Here is a 12081-nt window from a genome sequence, read left to right as displayed (position 1 = left end):
TGGGCAGCTGGGAAGTGGTCTGTGTTGGGCTTCTCTGCACACCTGCTCTTCCTAGTGGTGATGGGAAACCCGGATAGATATTGGTGCTTCTACTTACCTTCTCAGTGCTGGAAAATGAATTGAAAGTCCGACAGAGAAGTACATGCTACTCTACAGTATGTTTCATGCTTACTCCTACATTTACTAGATAGGCATTGCAAGTTCAATGGGGTTCAACACTGCTAGGGATTAAAGATGGGCCTGGACTGACATCTGGATTGAGACTACTTTGAAGTTCAGAGGAGTTGCTGGGAGGAGTGGTTTGGATCCAGTCCCATATTTTGAGCGATGTGTATTTTTAGGAGAAATTCCTAAGCAGAGTCTAAGAACAGACTGGAATATACCACTGTGATATTCAAGAAAGCTGGCAGTAAACTGTGAAATGATTTGCGGTGGTGAGATTTTGTGACATGATCAAATTACAGTCAGTCTAGTCCAGCAACTTTGCATTGTGATTAGTGTGTCATTTCCAGTCTGCTAGTTAATTAAGCAACAAGAAATTACTGATTTATAATTATAATATTAAGGGAGATTATAGAGCGTAAATTTAACAGCCAGATTGGATTTGCACGGCTGACAGGGATTTTGAAAACAATATGCAACCGGTGTCTTTTCCTATCAGACTTCAGGAGTAAGATGCTGTATTTAAACAACTGAGGCCTGGTCTATACTGGGGGAAGGGGGACTCGATCTAAGTTAGGCAACTTAGATTACGTAACTTAGTTATGTACTTAGATCTACTTACCGTGGTGTCTTCACTGCAATAAGTCTATGGCTGATGCTCTCCCGTCGACTCCGCCTGCACCTCTCGCCCTGGTGGAGTACCGGAGTCGACAGGAGAGCGCTCAGCGGTCGATTTTTCAGGTCTAGATTAGACGCGATAAATTGACCCCCGCTGGATCGATTGCTGACCGTCGATCCAGTGGGTAATATAGACATGCCCTGTATTGGTGACTAGTGCTGGCTATGCACACTATCTTACACAGCTCCTGTTGGCACAGTATGCAAGCACCTCACAGTCTTTAATGTATTTATCCTCACAGCACCCCTAAGTGGTAGGGGGCTGGTATTATCCCCCTAACAGTGGGGAGACTGAGGCACGGAGAGATTAAGTGACTTACCCACTTGCCCAGCACAGTGAGGAAGCCCCAGTCTAGTGCCTTAATCACAAGACCATTTTCCCTCTCACTTCCTCTACGCAAGGGAGGAATTTGGCCCCCATATCCCTAAAATTCCCGAAATAAGGATTAAAATCATCCTTCTACTCGTTGATTTCAGGAACATTTGGGCTAAACTGGGGAAAGGTAGATAACAATGGACTGAAAATATGGGTTAACGTCTAATCTTGCCCTGGGATTCCAATCGATATGGACAGATGATGGATTATTGTCTGCCAGGAGACAGGCAAAATCCTTCTATTTGCTGTTGCGAGTCAAACTAGCACTTAACCAGCATGGCATTCCTGTGTGTCTTTAAGGTCTTCATAAATGAACTGAAGATAAATAGAAGGCAAAAGGATAATAATGTAGGAGGAGGCCAGGCAGATGGCTTGCTCCGTCACCTCAAGGAAATGCTTGTCATCATGTACAAGAAAAAAGAATGAGAAGAAAATAAAGACTAACTCCTGGCCATTTCTCAGTGAAAAGGAAGGGAAATAATAGAAATCCCTGCATGTAACAGGGTGCTGAGCCCCTACTCTGATCTGGCACGCAAGGAGTTAACTGTCTATCCCAATCACTGGCTGTGCGGTGTGAGCAGAGGTGAGCAGAGGGCAGGGAGAACGGGAAAGAACAACTGCCACCTCACCAGGTTATGAAATACCATGTGGCTTCTCTGTCTGCTGCTGCTTCTCTGTCCTGGCCACAAACGCTTGGGAGAGGCGCTCTGGGAAAGGCTTTTGCTCATGCTGGCCATCCCTGCCAGCTAGCACTGCATTCTGAACCCAGCGCAGCTCTGCAGCGACACGCGGGTCAGCTGGAAACATTCATCACCTCCATTACGTTCTCTCTCTAGACACTCTCTGACCCACTTTCTCAGTCGCACTAGCTAGAAGCCTGAGCACAGTGAACACCCTGAGATTCTTTTCTGGTCTAGCGAGTGATTTCCTTCCAGTACAGGCAGCTCGCGTGCCCGTCCAGTATCCTCCCGCTGGTACCTTCTGCGCCTGCCTGTTTGTTCTATCCACCGGTTGTTTATCATCTTATACTTTGATTGTAAGCACGCTGGGACAGGGGCTGTCTCTTTGGGGTATGTTTGTGCAGCATCTAGCACAATAGAGCTGGCTAGGGCCTCTAGGAGTTACCACAATACCAATAAACAATATGAATATGGTGTGTTCTTCAAGCTCAAGTGACTATTGGGGCAATACGATTAGATATTACTTGTATTGCAGTAGCATGGAGGAGCTCCAGTCATGGAGCAGGACCCCACTGGGTGCTGTAAAAACACAGAAGAAAAAGACAGTCCCTGCCGCCGAAGTTCCAAGTGTAAGAAAAGAGACAACAGGTGTATAATAATAATAGTACCGAGCTCTTACATAGTGCTTGTCACCAGCACATCTCAACGTGCTTTACAGAGGCAGTATCATTCTCTCTATTTTACAGATGGGGAAACTGAGGCACAAAGCGGCAAGGTGACTTGTCCAAAGTCACCCAGCAGGCCAGGCATAGCACCCAGATCTCTTGAATCTCAGTCCAGTTCTCTCTCTACAGACAGACAAGGAGCACAAGGAAACAATGCTGGTCAGCACGCTAGGCAGTGGTCTCAACCCACAGCTGCCTAACCGTTTAAAAAGGGCAGTTCTGTTATGACATTACTACCGTGAAGGTTAAAAGATTAGGTGAAACATGAGGGACCCCCAGTGCACTGCATCAGGCTTGCATGAAATGTAAACAGCTTTTTATTCAGCATGTGCAGAAGCAGCTATGCAGCTTCTTGAAAACAGTTTGTGACAAAAATCTGATCATCACCACTTGTGCAGGGATAAAGCCAGCTCCCCTTATTCAAGCTGTCTGGGAATGTTTTTACATGCCCCACCATTCACCCCAGGGAGAGCAAGGAGTTGAGATCTCAGTCTTTCCCCCTTTTGGTTTTGGAACCACTGCATGAGGCATGAGCAGGGAGAACGGAATTTTTTTCTACCATGGGCTTCATTTCTCAGTGAATGTGCAGAGGGGAATCGAAGCAAGAGCATCAGGCCAGTGCATTAATCTCACAGCTTACCCTGAAACCACGTTTCAAGGACAGAAGCAAAAGGAAAGCAGTGGACCAGACACCAAAGCCACGTTACTCAGGCAAAGCTCCCTTTCAAGACACAAGCAGGCCAGTTTACAGACTTCAGGGTTCAGCGCTCAGCTTGGGAACCTGAGATTTCACACCGTAGTGACAGGTGACGTTGGGAGTCCCAGCTGTGCCTGCCATAAAACCCCTGCAGAGCTTGGGAGACCTGCATAACCGTACGAGATCTCACTCTGTACTCTGAAGGTCCAGTCTTAGAAGGCGTTCAAGTCAGCATTTCCTGCAAAGTGCTTACGGCCTCTACATTGCCCCTTGTATGTGGACATACAGTAATCTGTGGGCATGGACAGAAACATCTCTGTGTCTACCTACGTGATCTGTGGGCTCAAGACTACGACCCAATGCTGTACTCATTGTTTCCCCGCAAATCCCTACTGCCTTCATTGGGAATTTTGGAATGCAGAAAAGGGATCTGAATTTGTGCCTGCACATCAACTATTTATTTGGCAGTCAAAGTATTATTACGTGCACCCACAAAATTGTGTGCATAAGCGGAGAGGCAATTTGGTACAGGTTGCGCATTTCTACACTCATCAGTCAACTAAGATCCATAAATATTCAAGTCCTCAGTGTACTGGATTACAGAAAAATGTCATTTGTATAGCTATTGTAATATATTTTGAAACCGGTAGTTAAATGCTCTCCTCCCATGAACCAAGCATATTTTACCGGAGAGGAAAAAGTGGCCTTCTTGATGTATCACTTTTACACCAGACTGACCTAGCTCGTGACATTGGGCCAAATTCTGAAATAGGTACCTTTGCATATGTACAGTAGAGGCACATGAGCACCCTGAAGTAGGTAAACAAGTTAGGAGATGCTACAGCTCATATCTATCTGCACATAAATCCCAGCTGGGTGCACCTGATTTCATCCATGCACATAATTGGAATAGGTGCAAGAATGTATGCAAATTTCTGTAGATGCATTTTAAAAAAAACCCTGAAAAAAACCTGCCCCATGAACAATGATATTGTGCCCTAGCGGGGCATGCCTGAAGTATAAGGAGATACAGTTACCAAGCCTAGGTGCACAACCCTAAAACACAAAGGCAGAACAACGTCAGGGCAAGCGGTGGAGTATGCAGTGTTTTAGGTGTCTAATTAATAAAACCCCACAGTGCACATACTGCATAGAGGAGGTCAGAACATTTCTTATAACAATTGCGAAAAGCACTGGCCAACTTACCTGTATTGTATTGTTTCTGAAGTGGTTGAAGCTCTCAGTTTTGTCATTAAAATCCTAACGATGTTAAACAGAAATACAAAATTTATCTGGAAAAGGGAAAGGAAAAGAGCAATGAGCGAAAACTGGAGTTAAAAAATGAGATATACAGAGAAGAGACATCAATAGTCTTTTACAGTGAGCCTGATCCTCCTGAAGTCAATGGGAGTTTAGCCACTGACTTCAATGGGGCTGGGATTTCCCACATAATATCAGTGCGTATGGAGTCTAGTCACTTTTGGACAGTGGAAGTAGGTGCCATCTGAAAAGAGGTTTGTGAAACCGACTGTGAGGCCATGAGTTCTTCCTGAGGCCAACCCTCCCACCCCACCCCCGACAAACAGAACCATTCCAGCCAGCTGGGATGCCAGGAACTAGTCAGGAATCTGAATGAGAGGCTACAGAGCTATTTTCTAAGCCTGTAAACTCCTCCTTCCCTTCACAAGCCTGCTTTCTGCAGGAGTATCATGTCTGAGCTTGATGCAGATCTGGAAACACCTAGAAATCAGGCCTGATATACATTTTCATACATATTAAGGGACTGGAAGCACTGCAGTATTTGGACTCAGAGTAAGAGACCAAGGACAATGCTGCAGTGACCTCACACAGGATGTACCTGAAAAGTAAAATATTAAACAACAAATCTTCCCAAAATATCAGTGCAAAGCGTTTATAGTGCTCCACTTTAGAAAGTTTTCAGCCAGCCACAAAATACAGTTTTCCTGATTTCGATCTCACTTATACAAGCTTTACACTGGTTCAACCCACAGACTTCAGTGGATTCACTCCTCATCGACAGTGGTTATTGTTGTGGTAGCTAGAAACCTCAGTGATGGACCAGGACCCAGTTGTGCTAGGTGTAATACAAGCACCGAACAAAAAGGCATCCTCTGAAGCATCAGAGATGGCCACAGCTAGGGATGGGGCACTGGTGGGGTGGACTGGTGATCTGAGATGGTACCGAAAATTCTCTCTCTCAGGTATTTGGCTCGTTGTTTCTTGCTCACATGCTCAGGGTCAAACTGACCACCATGTGTGGGGTAAGGAAGGAATTTTCCACCAGCTCAAATTGGTAGTGACCATGATGGGGTGGGTGCGTGGGCTGTGTGTGTTTCACCTTCCTCTACAGCATGGAGCACAGGTTGCTTACCAGGATCATCTGGGTCTACCTTACTTAATCAATTGCATTACCATTGCAGAGGCCTCAGGTATTTGTGCACCTGAACCCCTGCATGTGGCACACACGAGTTTAGTCTCCTGCAGGATGTACTACTTTGGACTAATTTTGATTGTTGGGTTTAGTGGGTGGGTGGTGTTGATGGCCTGTGAAATACAGGAGGTCAGACTACATGATCTGTTGGTCTCTTCTGGCCAGGAACTCTATGACTATGACAGTCCCTGCCCCAGACAGCCTGTGACCCAAATATTAGACAAGAGACCACAGATGGATACAGACAGACAGACGAGGGAGCACAAGGAAACAATGAGACAGTCCTGGTCAGCGTCATGGGCAGTGATTTCAGCCCACCAGCTGCCTAACCATCACCAAGTTTTTTGTAGGTGTCGCAGCAAAGGAGAGGTTTATGAAGGGATTTGAAGGAGACAGGCTAGTTTTGTGGATATTTGTGAGTCCAGTAACATCAATAGGAGCTATAGGTGCTGAAAAATCTGGCCACTTACTTACTAGGCATTTACTTCGGTGCCTAAATATGGATTTGGGTGTCTAACCTCAGGCACCTACGTTTGTACTTTTTGGCCTGTGACAAGTCTAAAGTCAGACAGCCAGTCAGCGGAAGAGTTGGGAACAGAACACAGGATTAGTGGCTCCCATCCTCCCACTCTAGCCACTAGATAGTCCTGAATCCCTAAACCACGTGTGCGGTGGCAGAGTGTGGTGAGACCAAAATTCTTACCTCTTTCTGCTGGCAGCAACATTCAGTTTGTAGTGGCTGGGGGAAGCAATGATCAAACAATAGCTCAGGAAGGCCATATATGACTCTTCTTAGATAGTGACAATAATGAGATTGGGTAGGACAATAATCAGATCATGTGTGTCCTCAGGAGCATACCACATGGATTTATGTTTTTCAAAGGCAATTGGACACTAAAGTCAGGCCTTTGCAGCACTGGCTTGCAAGGGGGTGGCTAAGAGACCCCCCCACACACACTCCAATGGGAGCTGAGGAAGGTGTTGTCTTGGAAGCACAATGTTTCTCAGGTATGCAAGGGAAGTTATCCTCCCTGCTCAGTCTGTTGGCCAGCATATCATAGAATAACAGGGTTAGAAGGGACCTCAGGAGGTCATCTAGCCCAACCCCCTGCTCAAAGCAGGACCAATCCCCAACTAATTGTTTTTGCCCCAGATCCCTAAATGGCCCCCTCAAGAATTGAACTCATAACCCTGGGTTTAGCAGGCCAATGCTCAAACCACTGAGCTATCCCTCCCTCCATGTAAGGGGAGAGAGATGGGGCTTTGGCCCTGCCTCCTCCATGCTCCTTTTGGGGTGGCTAATTCTGCCAGTTTTGGTAGCGATGAGTGATGTAGTTAATGGCTGAGAATCCCATGTTTGTCTGCTAGCAGCTTGGTCCAAATTCGCCTTCTTGAATCTTGAGACCTGGTGTCATACCTAAAGAGGTCTCTCTGGAAAGCTGACCCTCTTTCTCTCGTCCCACGCATCATACTAAACCACGGAGGCTGGTTCTACACATTTTTTGCACTGTCACAAGCGTAAGGACTAGGATTTCACTCGGCCCCCAAATATGGTTGTGAAAGTGGGGAGGTTTTCTGTGCCCACACGCAAGAGGCAGCACAAATCTGTCCTTTCACTGAGGAAGCACATCTTGGTGATGTGAATTTATGAGCATTTTTATCCCTAAGGACTTATGTGGTCATGAACGTCAAGAATCTAGATTCAAGTCAAATCACAGAGCTGATTTTTATGACTAACTGGAAGCCAGTTTTACCCTCCAAAAATTAAAGATCTAGTTAATCTGTTCACTTTAGGTGTTCACATAATAGCTAGATAAGCACAAGCATGATCAATGAGGTCACCTGTGCATCTTAACCTTCCCAAAGGGCTAACTCTGCTAACATTATCGCATGGAAAATTCACATCTGAATTCCCAAGAGTAGCATTTTGGTATTTCACATAATGCTCACTTAACGTGCATCATTCATGAGGCTACCAGTCTTTCCAATGTCAGTTACCTCCTGCCCAATTTGTTATGAATAGTGTCTCACTTGCCCCATATACACTTGTCACACTATAGTCCTTGAAATGTGCCACCCAGCATGGGAAAAAGGGATGTGTTTCAAAGAACATCTTTAAACCAGCAACTCAGCTGTGATGCTCATTAATAGCTAGAAGTGAATCACAGATAATACTCCATTCATGGATTGCAAAATGCCCAAAGCCTTAAAACTCTGCACACGGGAATGTGGCTGTAGGTAACAAAGGGATAAGTTCCTTATAAGATCCACTGATAGATCTCAGACGTCCAGGGCCAGCTCCAGGCACCAGCATCCCAAGCAGGTGCTTGGGGTGGCAATCTGCAAGGGGTGGCAGCCCGTGTGTTTTTGCCACCCCAAGCAGTGTGCTGAATTGCCGCGAGACGGCAGGGGCAGTCCCTGTGCCGTTAGGGCAGCACACGCGTTTCCACGGCGGCAGCAATTCGGCGGCAGCTTCTATATTCAGCTGCCCACGGCGGCAATTCTGTGGCTTCTGTCTTTCCTCCTCCTTTTTCATTGGCAAAATGGTAAGAAGGAGACGGGAAGGGAAGGCAAAAGGGGAGAAAGGATTTACAGACATCTACATGGCAACTTAACGGTTGTATTATAGATGGGCAAAAAATTTCCATCAAAAACATTTTGTCAATTAAAAATACATAAAAATAACCTTTAGCCAAACACAAAAATATTTTGTGCTCCATTTTGCTTGGTCTGGTCTAGTTTTCAGTGTTCCAGTTCCCCCAACCATGTATGTGTCATCAAAGACAAAAGACTTGATGCCCCACTTGTGTTGTCAATGCCTTTGTCCTGTGACATTACCCCCCCAATACTCATTGATCTGAGCCAGCCAGGACTTGTTCCATCCCTCTCCTTTTGTGACTGTGAGGAGCCAGGTTAGCATCAGGAGGATGATTTTCTGGCTAAGGCAGGAGGTTGTTACTCAGGAGGTCAAGGTCCAGTTCCCAGCTCTGCCACAAACATTCTGTGTGTCCTTGAGCAACTCACTTCAACTCTCAGTGCCTAATTTCCCCATTTGTACACTGGAGCTATTTCTTTTCTCCTATCGTTTGTCTGTCTTGTCTCTTTAGACTGTAGGCTCTTTGAAGCAGGAGACTGTCTTTCCTACATGTCTATACAGTGCCTAGCACAACGGGGCCCTGACCTCAGTTGGAGTCTCTAGACACCACTATACTGAAAATAAATAATTATTAGTGTTCAGCAATCTTCTTAGCAAACTGGCAGGTTCATCACTGGGTGCTTGTGCTCCAACTTTGCTGACGTCAGCTCTTGCCACCTCGTATTTGGTGGCGGGGTCCTGCACACCAGTTTGGAGTCGATCGTCACACACCAAACTGGTGGATACGCAGTTACATGCTGCCATGTGTATCATCTCCGGCACCCCTGTGTCCAATCCCACTCCCTTGGCTCCCAGTTCTGAGCAATATTGCTCCTCCTCAGATCAGACGAGTAACTGGCAAGTAACTGGAGAAAGTACGCACCAACTCATGCCTGCCGCTGCACAATAACCTTTTTAACCCACCACCAGCTGCATGTTTGCCATCGTGTTGCCCATTATGGTCTCATCTGCCACGCCAGAATATGAGGGTGGAAACACTCTGGCAAGAGGAGTGGATATCTGTTATAATCCCCAACCAGTCCTTCGTCGCTGACCCTACAATCTGCCCACCTGGTTTTGACCTGCCCCATCGCCCATGGTCCCTGCTGAACAGGTTCTGGACTGGGCAAGATCTCTGTGCAGCCAACCAGTATCACTGGGGCCTTCGGGACAGCCTTTTGTGCTGCTGTAGCACAACACAGACGATGACGCACATTGTCGAGGAATGTCTACTGACTAGGTTCAACGGTGGCCTAGAAGAACTGCATCACGCCACTGAAGATGCTATTGCTTGGCTAGACAACTATGCACACGCTAAATAAATAAATTAGTATTGATTACTATTATTGCATAGGTTATTCATGCAGAAATTAGACAGACTTTCAGAAACTGGAGTATTGTGTCCAGTTCTGGGTGCCACATTTCAGGAAAGATGTGGACAAATTGGAGAAAATCCAGAGAAAAGCAACAAAAATGATCAAAGGTCAAGAAAACATGACCTTTGAGGGAAGATTTAAAAATTGGGTTTGTTTAGTCTGGAGAAGAGAAGTCCCCCTGAGGGGGGACATGATAATAGTTTTCAAGTACATAAAAGGTTGTTACAAGGAGAAGGGAGAAAAATTGTTTTTCTTAACCTCTGAGGATAGGACAAGAAGCAATGGACTTAAATTGCAGCAAGGGCGGTTTAGGTTGGACGTTAGGAAAAACTTCCTAACTGTCAGGGTGGTTAAGCACTGGAATAAATTGCCTAGGGGGGTAGTGAAATCTCCATCATTGGGGATTTTTAAGAGCAGGTTGGACAAACACCTGTCAGGGATGGTCTAGATAATACGTAGTCCTGCCATGAGTGCAGGGGACTGGACTAGATGACCTCTGGAGGTCCCTTCCAGTTCTATGATTCTATGAAAGGCAATACCAAATTATGAATCCTGCATTACTACCCAAGCACAGTTAGTAGCTTGAGATCTCATAATTCATTCATGCTCCTTCTTCTTACCATCCTATTTGGAAGTTCTGAAATGAATTGTGAGGGATTCTACTGTATAACCCACTTAGAGTTGGCACAGAATCCAAATCAGCCCCAATATTAACTTTCACAAATGAAAGAAAACAAACTACCACAGAGGATATAATCTCTAGTGGATGTTGACTGGGGTGGGCATGTTTCTTTCCCTATTGGTAACAGATTAACAATGTATGCCTGCCTGCAGCATTTTGCATCTCTAACCCTGATCTGCTATAGCCACAAATCAAAATGTCTCACACAAGGGGGGCAAGGTGGGTGAGGGAATATCTTTTATTGGACCAACTTCTGTTGGTGAGAGAGACAAACTTTCGAGCCACACAGAGCTCTTCTTCGGCTATAGGGCTTGTCTCTCTCACCAACAGAAGCTGATCCAATAAAATATATTACCTCATCCATCTTATCCCTTTAATATCCTGGGACCAACATGGCTACAACCAACTGAACCACACAATGTGGTGGGGGAATGATACTGCCTCTTATGTAGGCCATTTTATACATAAGTATTTTAAAGTTTAGTACTGTCAATATAAGACTTTGTGATAAGCTGGAACAATAAGGAATGAGAATGGTGGGAATTCTTTTCAGAAATGCCCTGCAACTGTGATATAGTGGCTGTCTGATACTGTACTTCCCTCACATAGAAGGCCATACGCACCTGGATGACACTTGAAACCTCCCCAAAAACCAACAGCTTCCAAACACAAAGTCACTCTGCCCCGAAAAGAGGCATGGAGAGAGGAAGCTCCTTCATTTCATTCAGCACATCAGAGTCTCTCATAAAAAACAACACAAATAAGGCAAGCAACTGAGTAGTGACAAAATGTACAAAGTGCTTATATACAAATGTAAGAAGTCTAAATACTAAGATGGGTGAACAGAAGTGCCTGGCAGCAAATGAGGATTTTGATATAATAGGCATCATGGAAATTTGAAGGAATGAGGATAACCAGTGGGAAATGGTAATACCAAAATATGAAATGTATGGGAATGAGAGTAGGTCATGCTGGTGCAGGAATGGCCCTATATGTAAAAGAAAGCATAGAGTCAAATGAGGTAAAAATCTTAAATGAAACAATCCGTACCACAGAATTTCTACAGGAAGAAATTCCATGTTTGAATAAAAAGAGTATAGCAGTGTAGTGAGTCGGTGTGGCTCCCCTCCTGCCCGGCAGAGGGAGCTCCCTTGCCAACCCCCCAGTGGGCGGAGCTAGCACCACCAATCCCCGCCCCCCGGAAGTCAAGGGGCGGGGCAGGAAGTAGAAAAGGAGCGCACCAGAGCTCAGTCAGAGGCCAGCCACTGCCGAGAGCAGATGTGCCGGCGGGAGCTCCCGGCTGGGAACCCTCCCCAGCCCAAGGCAACTACCCTGCCTGGCCGGAGCTTCCCCGTGCTCACTATGACGAGGAGCCCCTGGAGCCTACCCGGAGCCGGTACTGGGAGGAGCCCCCAGGCTTGCCTAGCGCCCGCTACGACGAGGACCCCCCGGCTTGCCTAGCGCCCGCTACGACGAGGAGCCCCCTCAGCCCTGCTGTTACCCGGAGGAGCCGCCCGAGCAGTCCTGGCCCAACTTCCCGGAGGAGCTGCTGGACCTGCCACCAAGCCCGGGTCCAGAGGAGCCGATGCAAACGGACTGGCCCGAACCCAGTGCGACC

General features: G+C 46.3%; 1 protein-coding gene across 9 annotated transcripts in view; it reads right to left on the bottom strand.

Annotated features, from left to right (window-relative positions):
* The window catches only part of CRHR2 (corticotropin releasing hormone receptor 2), a 244887-nt gene that overhangs the window by 26282 nt on the left and 206524 nt on the right, over positions 1-12081 (bottom strand). For all 9 annotated transcript variants that reach the window (XM_039524632.1, XM_039524633.1, XM_039524635.1 and 6 more), the window contains one exon: positions 4525-4610. In XM_039524632.1, coding sequence (XP_039380566.1) covers positions 4525-4610 — 86 coding nt within the window. The remainder of the gene's footprint in view (positions 1-4524; positions 4611-12081) is intronic.

This window comes from Mauremys reevesii, linkage group 2 (assembly GCF_016161935.1).
Source record: "Mauremys reevesii isolate NIE-2019 linkage group 2, ASM1616193v1, whole genome shotgun sequence".
NCBI lineage: Eukaryota > Metazoa > Chordata > Testudines > Geoemydidae > Mauremys > Mauremys reevesii.
Note: the sequence above shows the minus strand (reverse complement) of the source record. Positions and strands in the feature narration are given on the sequence as shown.